The following is an 11653-nucleotide window of genomic DNA, read 5'->3' as shown; positions in this document are numbered from 1 at the left end:
TTTTTTATTTTTGATCTTGAGAGCTCTGGAAGGTGGGTTTATCTACTTCTATCCTTAACTACAGGAAATAGCCAACTATGGTGCGTGTTTCTGTGCCCCTGTGGCTTCTGTATCTAAACAGCAGCTTTTAAGTATCTGAGTTGAAATATCCATAATGTTCTATTGAAGCTATTGCAGACATGAATGAGGAGAATTCAGCTGCAACAAGTGAATCTGGCAAAATGAGAGGTGGTAATCAGGCTGCTGCCTTACTGGCCCTACTAGACAAGACTGGGTACACCATGATTCAAGAAAATGGGCAAAGAAAATTTGGTGGGCCTCCACCAGGTAAGCATTTTTTTGAGGTAATAAAATTGAAGTATGTTTTCTGTAAGGATAGCTATGCTGTATTTCTTTGTATGTCAGGAATGTGCTTTCTGGTCCACTACTTCTCTGTTGAACCTGATGGCTTTTTTATTTTTGGTCTTGAGAGCTCTGGAAGGTGGGTTTATCTACTTCTACCCTTAACTTATTAAAATAGTTGTAATCTTTCATGCTGAATTTGTGCTTTATTTCTAGTTTAGGATGGCATTATTGAACATGTCTATCAGTGCGTATGGCAGAGATGTAAATTAAGGACTATACACATATTTTCAGGCATATCCTTGAGGACCAGAAGGGCCAGAAGCATGGATCTGTTCTGTGGAACTTTGTATTATTACTTTTTTTCCTGGAGAATATGGCTCCAACCTGTGAAAACTGATCTCTTTTTAAGAGGAAAAATGCCCATGTTTTTTGGCCACTGAAAAAAAAAAGATTGTCCCATATTGTACCTTCGTAGGGTGTCTTTTTATAGTGGATGAACGGAGAAGGTGGAACCAAAATGTTCAGACCTTTTGAATGGCACTGGGGGAAAAAAAATAGAGGCACTGGGGACTCTGACTAAAACTTCCTAAAAAATGGGCAAGAAGTGCAGGTAAATGTTTGTAACTCCAAATGTTACAAGTAGAAAATACAGCAAGTTCTCTCTCTAGCAATTATATTTGATGTATTAATATGTATCAGGCAATTTTGAGAAGTAAAAAATGATTTAAATGCAGACTCTTGCAACTGACCTGTTGCAATTTAAAACACTGTTTTAAGTAATGCTGGTTTCAGTGGCTTGTCATACAAGTTCAAAGGAAAGAAGCAGATGAATGTTAAAGATTCTGTTAGCACAATTAGTATTTAAGCTTTCAAAATCTAAAAAGATACAAATACAGCAGTTAAAAACCAACAACTGATAGCCAGAGTGTGTTATGTGGAGGTGCGACTGTGATGCTTGTCCTAAGATTTTTTTTGCTGAACTTTTTAAGGTTGGAAAGGTCCTCCACCACCTCGTGGGTGTGAAGTTTTTGTGGGTAAGATCCCTCGTAACATTTATGAAGATGAATTGGTCCCTCTTTTCGAGAGAGCTGGAAAGATCTATGAGCTCAGGCTGATGATGGAATTCAGTGGTGAGAATCGAGGCTTTGCTTTTGTGATGTACACCACTAAAGAGGATGCCCAGCTAGCCATCAAGATTCTTAATAATTATGAAATTCGTCCAGGGAGATTTATTGGTGTCTGCATAAGCTTGGACAACTGCAGACTATTTATCGGAGCAATTCCAAGAGAAAAGAAGAAAGAAGAAATACTAAAAGAAATGAAAAGAATTACAGAAGGAGTGGTGGATGTCATTGTTTGTCCAGATGCCACAGACAGAACTAAAAATCGTGGATTTGCTTTTGTAGAATACGAGTCCCACAGAGCAGCTGCAATGGCTAGAAGGAGGCTACTCCCAGGTAAATCTGTGTTCAAGAAAAGTTTTGGAGGACGGTGTTTTTGGGGAGTAGAGGTGAAGGGGTGTGAGCCCCTTTTTAGAAAACCATTTTAAGCGTATCGTTTTGGAAGGGGCTTATTTGTGGAATGGGAAGTAGAAGGGATTGAAAGTATTGAAAGAGGAGGGAATGGGTAAAGGTGCAGTTAAAAAGGAAACTGGGCAGCGTGACTCCCGTCCACACATAGGGTTGTAAGGTTGCATTTTGCCACTTACTTCGTTCATTGTTTCGGGTAGTAGTCTGACACATTTTGCTTAAGTACAAGCAGACAACAAACGCTGCTGTTCCACGTGTTACACATCATATTTGTTTGCTTTTTCTAAAGCTAGTGTATAAGAATGATTGTTGTTTTCATCTTTTTTTACTGATGTTATCCTTCTTTGCTGTAGGAACGTTCCAGCTCTGGGGTCGTGCAGTTCAAGTCGATTGGGCATGCCCAGAGAAAGAAGTTGATGCAGAAACAATGCGGAGAGTTAAAGTATTGTATGTAAGAAACTTAATGATTTCTACTACGGAGGACACAATTAAAGCTGAATTCAACAAGTTCAAGCCACGAGTAGTTGAACGTGTAAAGAAGTTGAGAGACTATGCGTTTGTGCATTTCTACAACCGAGAGGATGCAGTTGCTGCCATGTCTGTGATGAATGGAAAGTGCATTGATGGAGCCAGCATTGAAGTAACTCTGGCAAAGCCAGTTAACAAAGAAAGTACTTGGAAGCAACATCTTAATGGTCATGTAAGCCCCTGTTCTGAGAATCTCATGGAAATTCCTAGCAGAGAAGACAGTCACCAAAAATCCGTAGAGAAACCTGCAAGTCTTTCTCTCAGCCTTAATGGTCAGCACAGTCCGAGCTCTCCTGAACTTGAATGGTATCCATACCCATTTCTTCCAGGAGTAAAGCTTATTCCAATTAGCATGTATTCTCTAAAATCCAGTTACTTCAGTTCTGCTGTGATGCGTCTGGATTACTTTTGCTACAAAAATAACTGGTTACCACCAGAATACTACTTGTACTCAACCACAAGTCAGGATGGGAAAATCCATTTGGTGTGCAAGGTGCTTCTTCCGAGTATTGCAGATGGTTCGCAGAGCTGCTTCATGTCACACAAACTCTGTACCACACTAGAAGATGCGAGGGAATTGGCAGCGCAGATGGCACTTCTGCATCTAGGTAAGCATAAGTGCTTTTGAGTAGTTCCTAAGAACCAAAGCTAGGAGAGTTAAAATTGTTCTCTGCATCTATTTTTGGATATCTTCGCTCACATTTATTATCTTAAAGTCGATGTGCCTACTATAAGAAGACATTTTTGATATTATAAGCTCCTGTGATAAAAGCTTTTCATAACTGAGAAAGTGATCACTAAATTGCTGTCAGTACGTTACTGCTGCTGCTCCGTAGCAATGAATAAGGTAAGATGTTCCATTTGACATCTAGTTCCTGCTCGGTATTTTTCAGTTCTTCTGTAATACTGAAGCATCCAAAACACAGAACTGATTTCTAGGTATTAGTGGTTGTAGTCTTCATTTGATCAAGCTTCATTCTAGAAGAAACCAGAATTTAAGAGCTCAGGTAAACAGATCTGAAGGTTGTTGAAGAGCCATACCTGCTATATTCCTCTCCTCTCCCCTGCTTGCGCTCTCAATTTTTTCCCCTCTTCTCTCCTGTTTAGTGGGTTGGAAAAGCTACTGCTGGATAGCAAAATGTTAGGATAGTGTTGATACTCTTCCTAATACTATCACTAAGCAATTATTCTGGAATTTTCTTTGTGCTGCAGTGAATTTTTTTTTATGGTGTTTTTTTTGTTTGTTTGTTTGTTTGTTTTAAATGCAGTTTGTAGCAGACTTAATTTAGACTTGACTGTGAAATGAAAGCAATCCTTTTCTTAGTGTGTAGAATCCTGTTTCTCATTGTCTTTGATTTTGCATGCCCAAAAGGTCTTAGAAGAGAAGGAATCTCTGAAACCCAAAGCCTAATGCACTGTCTTCACTTCAGCAGCAGTGTGTTCAGTTTGCATGAATTGGTCACCTCCAAGAGGCTGATGGTCAACGTGAAGAGAATTATATATTTTTAATAACAAAGCATTAAAATTTTATTTATGAGTTTTTATAAAAGCTGCACCAGGTTTTGTGAACATTAGTGCCTGTTTCTTTTTAGAGTTGTACCTTTTATAACCTGTGTAACCCCAAATGCAAGAAGATTTTTAAACTGGAAATAGGGATGAGAGCTTAGCTTGTTCTTTAAACGAGAGCAGTGGCAGCTTCACATTCTGTGCTCGGCCATGCATATCTACCCATCTTGGCTTACAGTTACTCTTACAAACTGATTTTTCTCTCCTGTACTCAGCTGGGAAAGAATCTCAGGAACAACTACAGGGGGCTGTTGGTCTGAGAATGACTATTCACAGCTGTGGGCAAATCTAGAATGAAAACAAGCTTAAAAAAATTAGAAGTATGTATTGAACTCTTCTTACTCTGCTGTAAGGTAAAACAGCAGGTTTTTTTTAATCACCACTGTTACAAGATACCTAAAATCTGGATATTCTTCCACTAATTACATGAGTGATCTCCTGTACCTAGTGCAAAGCACTGTTTTTAAAAAGGGATTTGTGTTTTGAAGTAACTGTATTTCCTTATTGCCATATACAGTAGTCCTGAACAGACAGCAGTACAACAAGCTTCCACTTGGTGTCACCTGGATATTTTGAAAATGACCCGAGTAAAACACAGACTTCGAGTTTCACTGAAAGATGAACAGAGGAAGAAAGTTTAAAAACAAAAAATCGGGTTTGTTGAAATATGAGGAAATGATGAGTGTAGGTGTGCAGTTGAGAGAAGGGAAGAAGTGGAGCGTGGCCATGTGCTGAAGCTCCAGAAGGGGACACCTCACTGTTCCATGGTGCAGAGAAGAGAAGGGAACAGAACAGGAAGAAAATTGAGTGCTGTAGAAGAAGTGATGAGATTGTCTTCCATTGTTTTTGAATCTCACTTCAAATTGGTCTCTCGACGCTGCCTGACGCCTTGCTGCTGTTCACAAGCTTTTACCAGAAGTTTCCCTCAGAAATGGAGCAGTATGTTTTCCAGTATGGAAATGGAGCAGATCTTTCTAGTATGCTGTCTGTGAAATCGTGCTTCTGTTTGGTTCATGCAATTGCATGGGTATTATTTTATGGGTATATAGATACTACATTATTTTAAAATAGACCCACCTGATGATGTCAATTGTCGTGATGTATACAGGCAAAAAAGGAATTATGTTTTATATACCTGGAATCACTCAGTGTTCCAGCTTCCAAGTTCAGATTTATATTAAGAACTGGAGTTTGATTGCAGTGCTATTTGGACTATTTCCCGGGGCAGCCAGTTCCACCTAAAAGAAATACTGCCTTCCTTCCCTGATTTGCAGAAATTTAAGTAATGAATTTCAGTAAGTGTGGATATCTGTCACTGCTGAGGCCTCTTTCATTTTTAAAATGGAGATTACTGTTTTAGTGTCATGGGACTGGACTTAAAAGCTTACAAGGGAGTGCTAAATCAGTGCTTAATGTTAACTTTGCTGCTGGAAGCTTCTAATCTTACTCACCCAGGATTTGTCCTGAAGATCAGATCGTTTTTCTGGTCCTGCTGCTTGCAGTCAGGGAATGCAAACTTTTAAATCTGAGCCTGTGGTAGGTAGGAGAACTTGAAGAAAAGGAAAGACAGAACGAGGTTGGGCCATGTGTGTATGTAAAATAAGCTGAGTGAATTGAGTCAGTCACTTCAAACTAGAAGTGGGTTTAGTGCCCTTTTCTGGTCAGTTGATTGTGTTGAAGGCAGTTTACGAAGCACGTCTGGCAGAACTTGGTTCTTAGTAGCAAATGTACACCTCAGTCAAAAGGCTTAATATGAAAGGCTGCTGCTCGGACTGTTAGATGTAACAAATTAAACTGTAGTAAAACAAGGATCTAATATACATATTAAAATAGTCTTCATTAATATGTTGCTTTCAGGGAAGGTGAAGCAAAGGGTCACTGTTTTAAAGCTTGTTTGTTAAAGATAGAGTCTGAGAAAGTCTTCGGGACCAAAGAACTTTATTTCAGGAGTAAGCTTGCTAGAAACTTACGTAATGAAAGGGAAAAAGAAACTGAAAATAAGCTCTCAATTTATAATTCTGTTTTCTGTGAGGTCCTATCTGATGTTGCTTAAACTGTTGACTGAAAACCTTACTTAAGGATTTCAATTGGTCTTGGGGGGCAGAGGAAAGAATGCAGCAGTGGGATGAGGCATCAAATGCTTTGTTACATCCTTATCTTAAGTCCATCTTTGAATAGGTAATGCAGTATGCGTGCTGAAATTGTCTCTTTTTCTTCTCCTCCCCCCCTCTTTTTTCCTCTTCTGCAGACAGCTGTACACCTAACTCAGCTTGAATTGCCCTGAAGTTGAGCAGTTGAAAAATTTGGTAGTTGTTACTTTGAATCTTGCCACGAAAGGAAGAATACCACACTGCTGCGTGATTACTGGAAATTCAGATCTCGTGTTACCTGCTGAAGGATTTTTCAAAAGGACGTGTTTTAAACTTTGGAAGATGAGTGCAATTCAATGTTAAAAAATTGTTTTACTTAGATTAAATTTGTTTTAAAGGTAATTGCTTAAAAGATTTCATTACCTGTAGTAGTTTCTACAACAGTAGCCTCTTTTTAGTGTTGAAATAGTTTAGTATGACTCCTGCCCCCTTGTATTATGAATTTCAGTCAGAGTATTTTTTAAGATTGTGTTGCAAGTAATCTTAAGTACACATTTAAAAGCCAATGCTGCCAGTGCTGCCTTTTCAAGCAAAAACAACTCCTGATATTTCTGTTAGTGGCTGTAGTATGAAATACCACACAAAGATTTGCTTCTGTAAAAGCACACATTTTATAGGAAGAACATTTCCTACAAACGTTTCCTTCTAAAGAGATGTCATTAATTTTGTTTCTTTTACTTTGTTTCAAAAGTGGATCTGTCTCCTTTAAAACTGGGTAAATGCTTTCAGCTCCTGATCAAGACTAAGGATATAATGACACGACCTGTACAAGTAATGTTGTAAGCTTTTTTTTTAAACTTGGAAAGCTGGTTGGAGGAAAAAAGTAGATAGAAAACAATGCAATTGAGTGCTTTAAGTTGAATAACTTTTCTTAATGCAGTCAAACATTACAGTTGGATGTTTCATCAATATATTGCCTTTTTTGATCTACCTAAATGTTATTTATATTTAATGATAGCTACATAGTTGTTACAAGCGTTGTGAATTTTAATGTTTAATACTGTGTTTTACTTCTTCATTTGAATTTGGACATTAAATTCATGCTGTTAGCATTTGGTGTGTGTACTTGAATACTAGAATTTTACATGTAGTACATTTGCAAACTGACTCTGTAGCATTCACTTTGCTTTTTGTAGTTGAAGCTTTGGCCAGAGGCTCCAGTTTGAAGTGCTTTGCTGAACATGAAGTTGAATTCGGTGGCTTAATGTTTCCTATGAAGCTCATGTGGGAGGAAGAAAGAGGAGGCTTGCTTTATTTCATATTTAAATCCCCTGAGACCAAGACAAAGAAAAAATAAAACCAACGGTGTTTGGGTAAAATAACTCAGCATTATGCTGATAGGAATGGGAGAACTAATTTCCAAGTCCTTGTGCCATTCAGCCTGAGTACTGCAGTTTGCAGACTGCTGCAGTGAGCTTTCTTTTGGTCTGCTCTGAGTTCCATGTTTTTATTGCAAGGTTTTCAAATAGGCATCTTTAAAGACACCTCGAAAATACAGGTGCAAGAAGATCTTGATAAAACAGTGTTCTCTCCTTCTTATAGAAGTTTGGGTGTACATGGCGCTATTGGCTAATTAAGGGAGCTCTGTCCCAAATAAAGTGAAGCTGCATATTCATTTGGGTATTGTCTGTGGCTGGTGGGGGTGAAGGGCTAGCCAGTACTGCAGGAAGCCTCGGGCTGTTTGGATTGTAACTTGCCCCATATTTTGAAGGATTATGGTGCCAAAAAAAAAAAAAAAAAAAAAAACCATCAAGTTTGCTGCAAGCCAGGAATTCCCATCATTACTAGTGTGGACAGGTACCTTCACAATTATTTGAAGTATTTCTTGTAAGTTTGACTGTACACAAGCATGACCAAATGCGTCAGTGGAACAAGAACTGGGAAGATGTGAGCCATGCACAGCCTTCAGCCACAAGTCATTGTTTGGTCTTTGTTTTCCAGATCAGAACAAAGCTGTAAGAAAAGCAGCTGAAGCAGCAGCAGCACTTGGTTGCTGTCATTCAGCATTTTTTGGAAGTTTAGAGTACATCACTAACAGTCTCCATAATTAGTGTTAAAAACATGAGTGTATTTTCCATATTTATAAAAGTCTCACCAGAGACTATTAGCCTTTTGTAAAATCCCATGTATTGCTTCTGAAAGAATTGTGACCAAAAGCAGAGCTGTGCATATTTATACACATAACCATAATAGAAGCATCCTGCTTTAAGCTTGCTGTAGCAAATAAAGGCCCTGTGGAAGTAGAGGTCATTTAGAACAAAGTTGTGTGCATGTGATTCGTACTAAGCTCACTTCATTTAAAAACTTGCCCTGTGTAAGAAAGACTGATCCTTAATCTTACTTTTTTCTTCTGTTTGCTTTTAAAAAGCATTATTACAGCCTTGTGGCATTGATGACAGGTGGTTAAGCCAGTGCTGGGCAGCAACTGGGTTGTGGGCAGCCGAAGTCTCCCAACCCTTGTTTGTTTTTTTTTTGTTAGGATGGGGAAAACTAAGGCCATTTGTCACCAGCAGCCAGTGTACTGTCCAATGATGGGAATTGCTAAACTCATACAACATTATTTCAAATAGAAAATGGTATGAAAAAGCAAGGCAGCTGGTGATCATTAGGTTAAAAATGTTAAGGTAAAAACAGCACTCAAGAAGTCAGTTGTTTTACAAGTATCATTTTTCTCTGATTTGTTTCATACAGCTGCTGTTCATAACAATAATGACCAGGTAAACATCTCCTCAAGCTGTTTGTTCTTCAGCTTAACAGGAGAGGGAAGAAAAACAAATGATGGTTTAGCAGCGGTAGCTGCAAGTGTCCTGCAATTAGAACCCTAGTAGGCCAAAAGTGCCAAGACAAAATTTAGAGTAGTCATTTAGAGCATCCTTCACCCCTTCCAGTCACTCACGTGCACTGCATGCACCTGAGCTGCCATGGGTTGGCCCTGCCTTCCCACCAGTGCTCGATCACTGCTTCACACTGTGACTTGGCATTTCCACTACAGCGTGACCTGCTTACACTGCTATTAAAGTAATTAAAACCCGTAACATCTGCAGGTGGCAGAGCCTACATCACCTTGTGAAAGGAGCACTCAAGCCATAAAGATGCCAGCAGGGTATCAGGAATGGTGCCTGGCACATACAGTGAGAGCTGGCCTTTTCCAAAACTACATGGCCATACAGGCATAGGCTACTGCAAAACTGCAATGGAGAGCCATTATTTGGCAAAAATTATTCAAGTATATTTCAGTAGCAGCTTAGTTTTTGCTTAAATGGCGTTCCATCCAACTGACACAGCTTTGACCTTCATGCAGAAGGGCTTAATTGTTACTAGTTTTGTCCTTGTCTTGTACAGAGGCTTTTCTGTCTACAAAAATGTAAGCAACACACAGAATAATTGAACAACCACTGACGAAGCAGGTAGAATTTTTAGGACTCTCAAGTGCAAATACATGCATAGAATTGGAAGAATATCTTATGTATTGCTCAGAGGTGGGTGAAATTTCAAGAAGCGTGAGGGCACCTGTATATTTTCAAGAAGAACTATCTTGTTTTTGCAGACTGTCTCAGTTCTAGTCTCACAATTTGACAATGCAGTGATGCTTTTAGCTAAGGTAGCAGATAAAGTTTTAGACTTGAAAGAGGTGAATAACAGAGAGCAATACCCCTTGAGTACAGTACTGTCTTTACAGATCAAATTCTAGTGATCATACTCCGTACTTTTACGCTGGTGGTGGATAGGCAGAATGTTGCCATTTTTAGATGGGGAGGGCAAGTCATTCAGGTACAGGACTTAATTTCTGGTTGTGCCAACTATTTTGTGACAGTGATAGAAGCTTCCAGTGCAAGAGCCAGGAGCATTCAGAATGGCAACTTGCAGCTCACTGAGGCAGGTCTGTATGTTACAATTCAGGCAGGAAGGCAAGTTCCTTTAGAAAGTTGTGGCCGAGTATTACTGACGTAGAGGTGTTCTTTCTCTCCCTCCCCCCAGCCTCTCTCATCTAACATCACAAGGAGGTTAATATTGATAAACAGTTTTGACCAGAGCTAGAATATTCTGTGTGGATATTGGCAGGGTACTTATTTGCTCTCAAGAGCCAATGAAAATCTGTGAAACTCATTGGAATTACCTTGATGGAGAAATACTCAAAACATGACAATAACACAAGAGCAGCTGGCCATAATCAAGTACCCATTTCTGTAGATTTAACTGTAGGAATTAACACTTCAGGTTGTACAGTGCTGCCACAGGCTACAGCTGCTACTGACTTCAACTTTCCTGCAGAGGGAAGTGTGCACTAAGAGTATAAAAAACAAATAGCAAGTCAAATGATGCTTGCAGAGCTGGAGGTGTCACAGTGTCTGAATGAATAACAGAGGACTAGAGTGTCAGGAATGGTATTCACTGAATTGATTTGGAAGGAGAAGCCAAAACATTTCAAGTGATAGAATGGTCAGCTTTCTGAACAAATGGAAATTGGGTATTTGTCAAGCCAACAGCAAATGAAAAAGAAGCATCTTAAGAAACAAAAAGAAGCATCTCACCCCTGTATGATCTTTATGAGTCTGCCTCTGGGCTGTGATACTGACAGTGTTACTCTAATGAAGACAAAATTAGTGTCCCAAAAAGAAGAGCTCCAGAGGTTCTAGAAAGACAGGATGCAAGAGGAAGGATACAACTCCTGGATCCTGGGCAGTCCTGAGGTGTCACAACTCTTTCAGAAATGAAGTGGATCTGACTAAGAAGGAGTTAAATGGCAAAGAAGGGATCAGGTATGTGCAAAAAGGTCATCTCAAGATGTTACAGGATAACACAGATTATGAGGACCACACAGTGGTGTCAGAGTGCCCCATTTCAGTTGGTTTAGACTGAAGCTTACATTCTTTCTAGAATCCAAGATGTTTAGTTGTTAGTGTCTCTATACAGAGGAGGGAGGTGTGTTGGAAAATGTACACCAGCTCATCTGTGGCAAAAGCTTTCTCATAGGTGTGGAGAGCACCAGTGCCATAAGTCTTACAGTACAGACTATGATCAGAGGAACACTGATAAAAAAAAGCTTGTTTTTTGACTAGAGAAAGGAAAAGAAAAAGCCACCTCTTGTCTAAAGCAACAATCATGAGAGGAAACTACCCACGCTCTTTAACATTTATGAAAACTTTTACTATGTTTTTTCTCTTCAAAAAAGCATACTGTTTTCAACCACCTTGAAATTGTGTTGGTTTTGTTTATTCATCCCATCCAAGGATTTAGGCTGTCAAAGTGCAGAAGTAAAACCAGAGAAAACTTCATTACCCAGTTCACCCAGCAACACACATACACGTCAGTGAATTTAGTTGGAGCAAGTCCAGTAACATGCCTAATCTTCCAGAAAGGTATCAAAGTCTGCACAGTGCCAAATACTGCAACAGAATTTGGATCAGGGCTGCCTGGCTTTGAACAGAGGCAGTACTTCATTGCAAAAACTCCTGGTTTCTCTCACAGGGAGGGTATTTTTTATAAAATAAAATAAAAGCTCTTTGAGAGCTCTCTTTCCTCAGGAAACTCAAA

General features: G+C 39.3%; 1 protein-coding gene across 3 annotated transcripts in view; it reads left to right on the top strand.

Moving 5' to 3' along the window:
* RBM46 (RNA binding motif protein 46) overlaps positions 1–7146 on the top strand; it is a 17929-nt gene extending 10783 nt beyond the window's left edge. For all 3 annotated transcript variants that reach the window (XM_042829814.1, XM_042829813.1, XM_042829816.1), the window contains 4 exons: positions 169–327; positions 1335–1802; positions 2228–3010; positions 6217–7146. In XM_042829814.1, coding sequence (XP_042685748.1) covers positions 169–327; positions 1335–1802; positions 2228–3010; positions 6217–6242 — 1436 coding nt within the window. In that variant the 3' untranslated portion in view covers positions 6243–7146. The remainder of the gene's footprint in view (positions 1–168; positions 328–1334; positions 1803–2227; positions 3011–6216) is intronic.
* The last annotated feature ends 4507 nt before the right edge of the window (positions 7147–11653 follow it).

The sequence above is a fragment of the Centrocercus urophasianus genome, unplaced genomic scaffold (genome assembly GCF_019232065.1).
Source record: "Centrocercus urophasianus isolate 14NV4802_14NV808 unplaced genomic scaffold, USGS_Curo_1.0 seq_32, whole genome shotgun sequence".
Classification (NCBI taxonomy): domain Eukaryota; kingdom Metazoa; phylum Chordata; class Aves; order Galliformes; family Phasianidae; genus Centrocercus; species Centrocercus urophasianus.
This window is presented reverse-complemented; position numbering and strand designations above follow the sequence as displayed.